Source organism: Pelodiscus sinensis, chromosome 16 (assembly GCF_049634645.1).
Source record: "Pelodiscus sinensis isolate JC-2024 chromosome 16, ASM4963464v1, whole genome shotgun sequence".
Lineage (NCBI taxonomy): Eukaryota > Metazoa > Chordata > Testudines > Trionychidae > Pelodiscus > Pelodiscus sinensis.
In genome coordinates, this window is record NC_134726.1 from 39,389,460 (window position 1) to 39,402,608 (window position 13,149).

General features: G+C 60.7%; 1 protein-coding gene across 1 annotated transcript in view; it reads left to right on the top strand.

Moving 5' to 3' along the window:
- Window positions 1-10,164, top strand: part of CACNG3 (calcium voltage-gated channel auxiliary subunit gamma 3) — a 69,855-nt gene extending 59,691 nt beyond the window's left edge. The window contains exons 2-4 of the mRNA XM_075899915.1: window positions 1,298-1,381; window positions 5,467-5,607; window positions 8,538-10,164. Coding sequence (XP_075756030.1) covers window positions 1,298-1,381; window positions 5,467-5,607; window positions 8,538-9,049 — 737 coding nt within the window. The 3' untranslated portion in view covers window positions 9,050-10,164. The remainder of the gene's footprint in view (window positions 1-1,297; window positions 1,382-5,466; window positions 5,608-8,537) is intronic.
- The last annotated feature ends 2,985 nt before the right edge of the window (window positions 10,165-13,149 follow it).

The window sequence follows — 13,149 nt, forward strand, 5'->3', positions numbered from 1 at the left end:
CTCACTTTGCTCCTGCACCCCACCGCCCACCCAAGCCCCCCACCCCTGCACCCTACCACCATCCCAAGCCTCCCAACCCACTTCTGCCCCCTCCCTCCCGCCCAGACCCTACCCCCTAAGCCTGCATCTCCGCAGCCCCCTCCCACACACTGAACCCCTCATTTTTAGCCTCACCCCAGAGCCTGGGAGGGGGGGGCCTCAGAAAATCTACTAGCCTGGCCCCTCCGGGAAGTGGTGCGCGAGGGGGCGTGGGGAGGGGCTTTCTCCCTCTGTCGGGGGCCGCACCAGTGAGGGGTTGGGGTGTTTTTTTAACATATTTTTGCTGCTTAGCTCTGTGCGGCCCCAGGCTGGTTTTTCAGCAGGGCAGCAGCCCCCGGCCCCACCAGGGTCCCACCCCAGCTGTCGGGGCGCGGTGAAGGAAGCAGAGGCCCTGCCGCTCACACAAAAGGAGCCCCCCCCATTTCCGGAGCGGCTGCCAATATACCCGGGGAGCGGGGTTGTGAGCCATTGAACCAAATTGCAAATTTTGCTTCAGATGGAAACCACTTCAAGTCGGGGAGCGGGGGGGGGGGGGGCAGAACCCTGGTTCCAGTGTGTCCCAGCATGCTTTGCAGAACCCCGAAAGGAGCGCTACCGGCCAGGGCGCAGGGCCAGCCAGGCAGGGGGCACACGAGAGCGCGGTACCGACGCGTGCAGAGGGGCAATGACGGAACGTGACCCTTTCCACTGATCGCCCTCCACCCCCTGGGCCAGGGGCCTGGGATTCCCGCCAACGGGCCCCCGGCCCCAGGGAGACCACTGGGGCGCCACAGCCCGAGAGGGGCCCGGTGCATGGTTGGCTGCGCACCCGACCAGGACCAAGGCTTCCAGGGCAGCCCAGAGACACGGCTGTTGCGGCGCAGCAGGGCTGTGCTCCTTGGGGGACAATCACGACCCCGAGCGTCCCAGGAATGTCCAGGAGCCACTGTGGCCTAGTGGTTAGCGCAGCAAGGCAACAGCCCCACATGGTCCTGAAAAGCCGCATCTTGGGCCCTGCCCCCCACGCAGGCCCTGCGGGGAAGGGGGGCGTTTTAAAGGCAAATCCTCAGAGACAGGCCACGGAGGCAGGTCCGGAGTCATGCCCAGGGCAGCCTTGCTGCTGGTGTTAGACCCGACGGAGGCCTGCCCAGCGGTGACCGCGTGCAGCCCGGAGGCGGCTTTATGGCCCTCCAACGCGCCATCTCTGCTCATCTCCAGGGTGGGGCTGGAGAGCGCTTGAGCCCGCCCACTGACGCCCCCCGGCTTTGTGTTTCCCTAGGAACGTTCCGAGGAGTGTGCAAAAAAATCGACCATTTCCCGGAGGATGCGGATTACGAACAAGACACGGCCGAGTACCTCCTACGTAAGTCTGCCCCCCGCCGACTAGCCTGGCCCACGCCCAGCCTGCACGCGCCCCTCGGGGGAGAGCGCGAACTCACGGAACATGAACGGCATCGCGCTCCCAAGGGGTGACACTCCTGGGAGCGTGGCCGTGCCTTTCCTTTCCACCCAGCGATGCCCCCTTTGTGAGGCCCGGAGCAGGCTAGGAGCTGAGCTTTCTGCTGCCTGAGCCACCCCCCGCCCTCGTGCCCTTTGGCGGCAGATCAGTAAGGGCCTGCGAGGTTTCCTGGCCTCCCCCCCAGTGGAGACTGCACCTCGTTTGGCAGTGCAGGTTACACCTCTAAAACCCATGGCAACACTCGTGGCCTGTCTGGACAGGGTCAGAGGCTGGGCGGACAGTGAGAAGTGCAGCCGCGGCGGCAGTGGGCCAGCACGGTGGAGAACACAGCCCTGGTCAGCGCAACCCTGGCAGGGCTGGGGGCAGCCAGGAGGGGAGCCTTGACCTCCCAATGTCTGGCAGACTCTCTGGTTCAGGGCCGCTCAGGAATCATTCTACAGCTGATGAGCATCTTTAAACATCTCTCCTGTGGCCCTCCCAGGTCTATCCGGGACTCCCGCCCAGGGTTCCCTCTAAGCTGCGTGGCAGCACGGCCCCGCAGCTGCTTAACAAGCCCCAGCCAGCCAGGCAGCACCGTGCGCGGAGCTCTGAGCCCCTGGCTGGGCGGGGCTCATTAAGCAGCTGCGGGCGGATCCCACTCCTGGAAGATGCCTGGTATCCTCCGCTGCAGCCTCAGGAGCAAGGCCCTGGCCGTGGTGCAGCGAGAGGGCTTCTTTCTGGCAGCGTTTCCTCGCCGTTGGGCCCGGCGTTGCTGCAGCCGGCTCGGGACGTTGTTGGCATTCCGGGAGCCGAGGCGCTGAAGCCTCCGGCAGCTCTTCTGCCAACAGCAGTCGATGGCGAGGAGGCGGAATGAAAACAGACCTGGCAGCCCTCCCAGGCAAGGCAGAGCCCTGCAGCTAGCCAGGGGCGCCGGGTAATCACTGCAGCCGGAAAGCCAGCAAACGAAGGGGTGTTTATACGAAAGGGGCCTAACAGTGGAGGTGGGAGGCCCTTTTGCACCACCACAAACGTGTGTGCAAATACACACAGCAACACACACGTGCAAGTGGAGACCCGTGCGTTACAAACTCACAGCTGTGCACCCACACGTGCAGACGTGGTATCCATGTGCACCAAACACCCATGCACAAGCATGCACGATAGCCCGTCTATACACACCTGCAGTGCAAGCCCATGCATGAGAGCACGCACACCACTTGAACACACACACACACTGCAAGAGGTTACTTTACCAATTCCGTGTCTAAATACAAAGGAAATCAGCAGGCACGGGTGTCGCACTCTCAGGTATTAGCACCTCGGTGGAGCCTTTCTCCTGGCCTCCAAGGAGCACAGGGGGACAGGGAAGAGCTGAAACCACGCCCGCCCCCTCTGCACAGCTGGCAACGTGCGCCGAGAGCAAGCCCGTGCCCTGAGCCAGTTGGGGAGCTGGGAAGGGGATTTTTCTCCATGTCTCAGTAATTTTCGGGAGCCCCTTAGTCTAGCAGGTTGCGCCTCACTGCTGCCCGGCGCTGAAATGGGCCAACCCTATGTACCAGGACTGCCCAGGCAGCGGGCCTCTACCTCCCCTGCCAGGCCTCCCGTCCCTCGCAGGCTGCTCCCAAGGCACGGCTCTGTAGCGCTCCCAGGAACGCCGTCAGTTCTGCTCAGGGGCTCGGCGGGGGAAGAGTTTAGTGGCAGAGGAACCCCACTGCAGCAGCTTCAGCGAGCCTGGACACTCGGACTGTTCTTTTACCAATTTGCTTCTCCTTTCCCTCCCCATCCCCCCTTCCTCTGCTATTTCTGTGGAACCCCACAAACTCCAGGCCGCTGAAGAAGTGGGTTGTGCCCACGAGAGCTCATGAGCCCAGCGCCGTGGTCCGTTGGTCTCTAAGGCTACGTCTACACTGCAAGGGTTTTGCGCAAAAACCTGCGGAGCATCCACCCCTCAAATGCGCTTTTGCACAAGTAAATCGGCAGAAGAGAGGGCTTTTGCTGGTATAGGTAATGCTCCTTCTATGCGGCACAACTCCCTTTTGCGCTACAGCGATTGCACAAAAAGGCAAGTGTGGACGCTCCAGAGGGGTTTCTTGTGCAGGGGGTTTCCCTAGTGGAAAAAGCAGAGGTGCTTTCACAGAATGGCCATCCGAGCTTTCTTGCACAAGCGCATCCATGCAGTGTGGACGCTCTCTTGCACAACAGCACATTGCTTTTGCGATGCGCTTTGAGGTGTGGACGTGCTCTTGCGCGAGCAGCCTGCAGTGGAGACGTTGCCTACGGTACTGCGGGACCATTCGTTGTTTTTAAGAGGCGTTTCAGGGTGGCGGGTTAGCGGTTAACTTGTGTTCTCCCGTGTGTGTGGTTTTTAAAAAAAACTCTTAAAAAAAACCCAGAACTGCATTTTCATGGGGCAGCTCTGTATTCCCCAGGTTTATTTTAACAGCTCTAATGGGAAGAAGAAACCCTCAAACCTGAGCATGGTCCATTAAATGCCTTTGCTTGAGCACCAGATTGGAGCTGGGTGAATTAATTCACGTTGGCCCTTTTGGCGGCTTGACCCAAAAGACCAGCTCTCGGGAGCTGTCTCGGCTGAACGGCTCCACAGCGGCTCCTGAAGCGGCTGGGCTGACGAGGTATTCTGCAGGAGAATTAAAGAGGGGCAAGGGCTTTTTTTCCTAGAAAGCCCCATCAGCTGGAGTCATGTGATTATACCAGCATCTCAGCCTTCCGTTTAACATACAACGGTACATTTCCAGCCCCGCTGGTGATGGGGCGAAAGCTGGAAACCGAGCCCCCTCAAGGCGCAAAGCCCAGGAGGCAAAGAGAAAGAACCCGGCTGTGTTCGCTTTCAGATCTCCTGGGCTTTAAGGCACCTTCACGACTTGCGGGGCCTGTCTCGCCAAGCTGGTTGGCGCTGCTGGCTCATGGACCCTGAAGTGGGGCCCAGGGACCTATCTGCCAAGCTAGCCCCAGGGCGGAATGGAACTGGGGAGGGCGGGCCAGGGAGGGGCTTTTGCAGGAGCTGGCGAAGGAGCAGACGGGGCTTGTCACCGAGGGCAGAATCCGGCCCGTTCCGTGGGAATGACCTTCGGCCCTGATCCTGCAGCTCTAGGCAGCACTGGGCTTCCGTAGTATTAGCAGCCTCGTGAGACACCGGAGGGCTCGCACACGAGTAACGCTCCGGCCATGCGACCCGCACAGAGCTCACCAGCAGGGAACAGGCCTTGCAGAGGGAACGCTCCTTTGGGGTCAGCCCCGGCCCCACCCGCTCACGGCAAAGGCAGGGTGTCCCGAGACGGGGTGCCCTGGAGGAAAGGGACCCTCCTTTGCCCTGCACCCCCTTCCTGGCAGAAGTGAGAGCGGCTTCTAGGCTGCTCTAACTCACACCAGCAGCATCAAGGAGTCAGAACCAGCTCAGGGCCCCCCCCAGCACCCCAACCTTCGCTGTCCTGAGCGCGTGGAGAGAGCCCGAGGAGAGCGCCACGCAGGACGGAAGGTTTGGGGAAGCTGGCCGAGGGGGAAACAAGGGGGCCGCTGTAGCCTTGAGCAGGGAAGGCTGAGGGGGCACCCGGGAGCTGACCTCAAAGGGTTGGTCTGAAGAACACGGGGCCCAGTGCTCTCCATGCCAGCTGACGAAATGGGCTCCGTCTGCAGCAAGGGCACCTGAGGGGAGATAGGAGGACAGGCGCCAGGAGGGTAGCTCCGTCCAGGGGAGGCGGGACCCATCGCTGGGGGTCTCGGGGCACGTTGTCTGGCCCAGAGGGCTGAGGGTGCTAGGTCCTGCCTCAGCAGGCGAGGTGGGCCCAGGCGAGCTCTCGAGTCCCGCCCAGAGCGCGGTTTCTCTGATCTTAGGGTGCGTGCCATTCATTTTTAAGGGGAGCAGGATCAGCGCCTCTGGCCTGACCCAGACGCCAGGCTCCCCGGGACGTAGCCCTTCCATCGCCAGCCTGGGATGCGCCCCGGAGCTGCCGGCGCATTTTCACCGGACCCTTGTCCTCTCCCCTGGCTAGGTGCCGTGAGGGCGTCCAGCATCTTCCCCATCCTGAGCGTGGCCTTGCTGTTCTTCGGGGGCCTGTGCGTGGCCGCCAGCGAGTTCTACAAGAGCAAACACAATGTGATCCTCAGCGCCGGGATCTTCTTTGTCTCGGCAGGTAAGCGCCCGCCCAAGGCACAACGGCTCAGGCACGTGGCGAGACGCCGCCCCCCCTCCACCCGCTAGGCCTAAGAGCTGGGGGTTGCAAACGAGCCGAGGGAGCGAGGAGCAGACCGAGGGGGCGGGAGTGGGGGGTTAACAGGTTGCGGGACAGAGGTGGGGTTCGGTTAAGGCCTCTAATCCAGAGATACAATTCCGGTGGCGTTCCCAGCTGGCCCCGGGCCGGGCCATTACTGGAGGGCACGGACCGAGGCCTTGGGTAGGAGTGGGCCGTAGGGAGGGATCGGAAGGAGGTGGAGAGCGCTGCTTGACGCGTCTGTCCGGGCAGGGGAGTCCACGGAGACTGAACTCCCCTCCGGCCCAGAGGGAGACCCCGGGAGGCCAGGGCGTGCCAGGCTAGGGGTTCCCGTCTGGCTCGGTGCGCTCAGACCTCAGCAAATCTCTGGCCCTTCGTCCCCCAGGCAGGGACACACTAGTATCACCCCGCCCCTCCGGCTGAGACTGGGGTGCCTCTGCCCCGGCAAGGGGAGCGTGGCCTGTCGGCCGAGGCAGCTGACGGGTTGGTTTTGTAGGGAGGTTGCCACCAAGGCACATGCAGCGACGTCGGCTCATTCCCGGCCCTGGCTGGATCTGAACCGCTGGATTCGGAGCCGCTGGTGGGGCCTCAGAAACTGAACCGGGCTCCGTAGCAAATAGCCTGTAGCGGCCGAGGGCCGGGGGAGATCGGCTCCCGGGGCTGGGTTTGGAACCCGTCCCTCGGGCGCGAGGCGCGCTTGCTCCCCTGCAGGGCTCGGGGACTCTTCGCGAGAGGGGCCCTGCCTCTTTCCGGCTGGTTGGTACCACATGGGCCACGTTTGCACAGCTCTTAGCATCCCTCTCCCTGGGTCCGTCTACGCTGCAAAGAGGCACCCCCGTCACCACGCCCCAGGGTCCAGACCGATGGACTCGGGCCCATGCCGTGGGGCTAAAACTAACCATGCAACGTCCCTGCGTGGGAACCCGCGCGCCCATCTCGGAGGGGACCCAGGGCTCCGGCTGGCCGTGCACGCTGCTAGTTTGACTCCCGCCGCTCACGCTTGGCGAACGAGGCGCCGAGACTCAGCGCCCCGGAGCTCAGCACCAATCAGGCCGGTTTCCAGAAGGGGGGCTGGGCTGTGGGTCACCCCGGGCCTGGCTGGGAGCGGAGCCCTTTTGAACCAGCCGTGAAAGCCGAGCGCTGGGGAATGTGGGCATGAGGCCGGGGTGGGGCGAGGAGTTGCAGTTTCTGGAGGAAAACGGGGCTCTTTTGACGAGCGGGGCCCTGGGGTTCACTCTTTTCCGGGTGTAATGGTTCCTGACGGGTTAGCAGATCATTTTCTGACAGTATCTCATCCTCTCACGGGGACGTTTAGGGGCTTTTCTCTCCCCCTCAAGAGACAAATCAGTCTCCTTCCTTTGGCTGCCAGGAGCACGACACATAGACCGGAAACCAGCAGTCAGAACGTAGGCATGAAGTAAATCCGAATGCCAATTGGCCCTGGGTCTGACAGCACCACGCCTGCTCCGCTGCGGAGGCAGAAACCCGCTCGGCTCCCCCGGGAAGCCGCCAGGCAGAACTCGCGAGCGCTGCACCTGCACGCGGTGCCGAAAAGTCCCTCACTCCGAGCGCCGCTGGTGCCGTTATCGGTGTCCCCGCAGGGCCCTGCCTGGCGTGGGCCTGTGGAGTGGCCCGTCTCCATGGCGACCTGGAGGGCAGCACGCGTGGCAGATGGGCTAGTCCTCCCCTGTCCCAGTTTATGGCCAGGGGTTCAAGGCAGGTCCGCTCTCAGGCAGCCAGTCCCAGCCACCGCATGTGTATCCCTGGCTGTACTGCGCGTGTCGCTCAAACTAGAGCGTCTGTCCGCCCACACTGGGACACGCCCAGGCCGCAGTGTGGACATGCCCCGTGGCTGGCTCCTCTGATGGCAAACAAGCAAGACGTCCTAGAGGGGACTCCCAGAAGCTTCCCAGGGGGTCTTGCATCACCTCAGAGAGGCAGCCCCGAGGGAGAGACCTGGCCTTAGGCCACGTCTACGCTCCACAGAAGGTGGACGCTGCCGCGGTCGATCTTCCGGAGTTCGACTTAGCAGGTCTAGTGAAGAGCCGCTAATCTGAACTGCGAGGGCTCCCCCGTTGGCGCCGGCAGTCCTGCTCCTCACAAGGAGTAAGGGAAGCCAATGGGAGCGCTTGCTCCTGTGTAGACAGCGCAAAAACGCGATTTAGGATACGAAGCTGGGTTTGCGTCTCTTAAGTCAGCTTTCCCCTTTAGTGTAGGCCAGGCCTGAGGGTCTTACCCAGACTCAAGAAATCCTGACGTTCAAAAAAAACCAAACACCCCGCCACCAGTGCCAGGCCTCTGGATTCAGGACAGGCCGGAGCCTGAATGCCAGAGACCAGAGATAACCATGTGGAGAGCAGGGGGCTCCTAATCCCCTCCCTGCTCGGTGTTTGCCCACGTTGTGAAACACTCCAGCCCCAGTGGACCCGGCCCTCCCTAGAAGGCGGAACGAACGTGGCTGTCACTCCGGACTGCCTGGTGTCGGGCCCAGGGTGACAAGTCCATTTTGTGACAAGGTTTGAGGTTTCCAGACACGTTTTTGCTCCACCTCAAACGTTTTCACAAAATTGTGGTGAGACCGCCATTTCCAGAGCGTAATGGCCTGGCTGTGGAGGCGTCTCGCTCGCCGTCTCGTCAAGTGACCAGGGAGCCGGCGGCTCAGAAACCTCCCGCTGAAGTTTGTCAAAGCTGATCTGTCGCCACCACGCGCTTTGGCTTTCGCGGAAATACACCAAGACAAAACAGCTCTGAGTCTCTTCCCTGCTCTGGTTTGAGAGGTTCTCTTAGCCCACCACTTGTACAGCTTGAAAAGGGAGCCCCTCCTTCCCTCTCTCTCTCTCTCTCCCTCTCAGGTCTCAGTAACATAATTGGGATTATAGTCTACATCTCGGCAAACGCTGGGGACCCGGGGCAGAGTGACTCCAAGAAGAGCTACTCCTATGGCTGGTCCTTCTACTTCGGCGCCTTGTCCTTCATCATCGCCGAGATGGTGGGCGTGATCGCCGTGCACATATACATTGAGAAGCACCGCCAGATCCGTGCCAAGTCCCACTCCGACCTGCTGAAGAAGTCGGCCTTCTCTCGCCTCCCCACCTACCGGTACCGGTTCCGCAGGCGATCCAGCTCCCGCTCCACAGAGCCCCGGTCCCGGGACCTGTCCCCGGTCAGCAAAGGGTTCGGCACCATCCCCTCCACCGACATCTCCATGTTCACCCTCTCCAGGGATCCGTCCAAGGTGACCATGGGGACGCTGCTCAACTCGGAGCGGGATCACACTTTTTTACAGATCCATAACTCCATCCCCAAAGAGTTCAAGGAGTCGTTGCACAACAACCCAGCCAACAGACGAACCACGCCGGTCTGAGCCGGCTCTCCGCAGGACGCCCTCGGGCGCTGAGCCAGCCAGGGGAGTAGGGAGGGGCGTTTTGTCTGGCTGCATGACATGGTCCTTGTGATGGTGTTACCAGTGAAGCTCCGTTTTTAAAGAACAAACCCAAGTGGCTCCTTGCCTCACCCCACCCCTTAAATGCCACTTGCCAGGCCATTGTGTTCATGGTTGAACTGTGTTTGAATCCCAGAATCCCGTTTCTGTGGCAGGACAGGGACCTCGGGTTGTTGTGTCTCCCGGGGTCGAAGGCCCTTGCGGACTGGCAGGGTGGTTTCCAGCTGCCTCTGGGACAGTGACATCTCAGCCACCTGTGTTCATGTTGATCATAACAGCCACCGTGTTACCTTCGCTCTCTGTCCCAACGACAACGCTGGAGACAGCCTCGTGCGTGAGAACCATTCATCCGGTAGTTACATTTCTGCGAAATTGCCTAGAAGTTCCGGGTACGAAGCACTGAACTGGCTAACATCGCGAGCCCGTGCGCCGTTTTAAACATTTGGCCTTCTCGTAAGGCAGGGCTTCTTTCTGGCATTTCGTGCATGCATTCAATCGCTTGGAGTCCAGTTTCGTCATGGTGGGTTGGAAGGCACGGCCTTGGGAGAACGGTCGGGGGCTTAGGATGAGCTGTTCAGTGGGGAGACGTGGGGGCAGAGCGCAGTCCATCCCCATCGGGTAAATGGACTCAGACGCAGATTCCCTCCAGAACGGCGGCAACCAGACAACGTTTGATGACCCGCTAGTGTTACACAGCGAGAAATAGCTCCCTAAAATGAACACACGCACGCACAAGTGAACGTGTGGGCACAAGGGAGGGAGGGGTGGCCTCAGCTGAGTTTAGCAGAAACTGGGTTTGAACCGGAGCCTCTGGGGGGGGTGTGGGTCACTGGTGTATGAGTCTGTAATGAAGAATGTCTCAACCTGACTGGGAGATTAAAGAGAAAAACAACAATAAAGAAAAGTCCAGTCCAGCTAATCCGTTACTTGGCTCCGAGGGCAGCGCTCTCGCACGTTGCTGTGAACAGCTGGGAAACGTGTCCCACAAAGCACTCTGCACTAGCACCTCAGACGTTCCCACCCGCCTTCCGAGACGGCGCAGCAGAGAAAGCAAAGGAACGCATGCCACACATCTGGGGCCCCCCATTACAGAAAGGATGGGCACGCACTGGAGAGAGTCCAGCGGGGGGCGACCAAAGTGATTAGGGGCTGGAGCGCATGACCTGCGAGGAGAGGCTGAGGGATTCGGGTCTGTTTAGTCTGCAGAAGAGAAGAGTGAGGGGGGATTTGAGAGCAGCCTGCAACTCCCTGCAGGGGGGGTCCAGAGAGGATGGAGAGAGGCTGGTCTCAGTGGGGGCAGATGGCAGAACGAGGCGCAATGGGCTCAAGTTGCAGTGGGGGAGGTCTAAAGGTTGGAGATTAGGAAAATCGATTTCCCTAGGTGGGTGGGGAAGCGCTGGGCTGGGTTCCCTAGGGAGGGGGTGGAATCTCCATCCCTAGAGGTGTTTAAGTCCCGGCTTGACAAGTCCTGGCTGGGCTGATTGAGTTGGGGCTGGTCCTGCCTTGGGCAGGGGGCTGGACTCGGTGACTCCTGAGGGCTCTGCCCGCCCTAGTCGGCTTTACCATCCTAGGATCCTCAGCTCTCCCAAGCTGAGTGAGGGGCTAAGCCCGCAGCAGCACATGGTGGTGGTGAGCCGGGGGCTTTCTGACCAGAGCCCAGCTCTGCCGCTGCAGCCCTGTCGGGAAGGCGTGAAGCACTGCGCCCTGGAGTATTCCACTGACTAAGCCTTCTCCGGGTCGTTCTGCGCATTTGTTCCCAGCGCCTCTCAGTGGCTGAAGCAGCCCCGTACAAGAAATAGATCCACTCCCCTAGCACGGCTGCGTCCCTGCCACCGTGAGTGCTGGGGTTCTCGGTACTCACTCGAACTCTGAGCTCTCTCTCTAGGCCCCCCTGTGATCTCCGGCAGCTCCATCCTACAAAGCCACTCACCCCTGTGTGAGGCGCTGCCGCATTTCATGGCTAAAGGGAACGGTGGGAGGCACCTGTAAGGCCTTTGGCGCGGAAGCACACCGCAGTTTGATCAAACCACCAGAAAGATCAATAATGAACATGGGGCCCCGATTAAAAGCTGCTCACTGGTTGGTCTCAAAGCGTCGTCGTGAGCGGGGCGTCGTCACAGCGTGCGGGTCTCCAGCGGGATCCTGGAGGGCCCTGTTCTTGGCTCTAGGCTGTTTAACACATTTATCGGTGAGCTGGCAGGAAACATTCAATCCTCACTGATAACGTTGGCAGGTGGTGCAAAGCTGGGCGGAGGGGTCACTGAGACCTGCAAACCACGTGCGTGGTTTACAGTGTAAACACATACATCCAGGAGCAGGGAATGCAGCCACACTGGCAGGATGGGGAACTCGATCCTAGGGAGCAGGGACTCTGAAAAAGGGTGGCATGGAGATCACAGTCGGCGCAATATAACTTCCCCTCTGTGTTCCCCATAAGCTGAGCTCTTGGGCAGCCATCCAGGAGAGATTCAAATGCCGCCCAGCTGATTAGCAGAGCCCCACAGCCGGCAGCCTGTGTTTCTACCGGTGGTGCACATCTTCACAAGCCCCAGTGCACATAAAATTTATTCTGCACGTGAATGGAAACAATTAGAGGGAACATTGCTCCCCAGGCAATGCTGTGCCCAAAAGAGCTAATACGATCCTGGGAGGCATCAACAGGGAACTTTGAATAGGAGTCGAAGAGTTGTTTTAACCTCTCTATTTAACCCTGGGTGACCGGCGCTGGAAAATCGCATCCCTTTCTGAGGTTTACAATTGAAGAGTAGGTTGCTCTTAAAAAGGGGAGTGTTCGGGGAAGAGCCAGGAGAACGGGCTCAGGAAGCCTGCCACAGGAGACTCAAGGGCTCAGTCGGTTTTACTTTAAAGCGAAGGTTCAGGGGCGACTTAAATAGAAGCACCCGCATGGCGGGGGGGGGGGTATATTTAGTTATGGGCTTCCATGTACCGGAGAACGGCCTAACACGAGCCAGGTCCTGAGGCTCTACTGCCGCTGTGGCCAACCAAGCCCCACCCCTCTGTCTCAGGGGCCAGCCACAGGGTGCATGGGCCACGCTTGGTGGCCAAGTGTGATGTAACGTGGGGGGAGGGGGGCGGACCCAGGCCCGTCCACTACTCTGGGTCCCAACTCAGTGAGCCTCCAGCAGCAGCCTTGTCCTGCCCCCTCTGCTCCCTTCACTGCCTCTTGCCCCCTGAGCCACCGCCCCTGGCACGCCTGCACCCTCCTGGCCCTTGTTGTGAGGCCACAGCCCAGCAGGGGTCAGGCGGGAGCCTCCCTCGCTAGCCCCCTGAGCCGAGCCGAGCTGAGCCTGGCCAAGGTGCTCCCCTGGGAACCACACCCTGCCCCTTCCCTGGTCAGAGCCTAACTAGCTCTTTCTGCTGGGCAGCTCCTTATATAGAGGACTGCCCCAGCAAGCTACACCCTGATTGGCTCATTGAAAGCCTCTCCCTCATTGGCCAGGGCTCTACACAGGCTCCCTCCTGCCTGCATTCACCCCTTCCAGCCAGTGTGGGGCAGTTGCCCCACCACAGGAATTTATTTGCCCTTGGAAATTAGCCCTACGGGCTTGGCACTCCAGCTGCATCCAAACCATCTCCAGCAAGCAGGCATCTTCCAGGGCCAGGTGACGCAGCCCCAGGGCCATGCAGGCTGCGGCTCCTGCACGGGAGAGTTGAAATGTGCACGGAGACGCCCCCATCAGCATCTTACTAGGGCCAAGCCAAGCACACGCCGAGCAGGGCTTGTGCAGAGCGGACACCACCTGCCCCACCAGCCCAGGTGTACACAGCAGTGGAGACAGCCCCGGGTTAGGGGCTGCAGTACTCCCCCAGCCTGAGCCCTCCCGGGATGCTCCCTGCGCAGCGCTCTGCTCGCCCAAACGCTGCCACCCACGTCTGCACTGCTAGTCTCAGCAGTACAACGTCCTGCCGCCGGAGCCTCTCCCTGCCGCAGGGAAAGGGCCTTCCCCTGCCCCGCGTAGCTTTAAACAGCTGGTGTTTGCACTGTGCTCTGCGCTGCACAC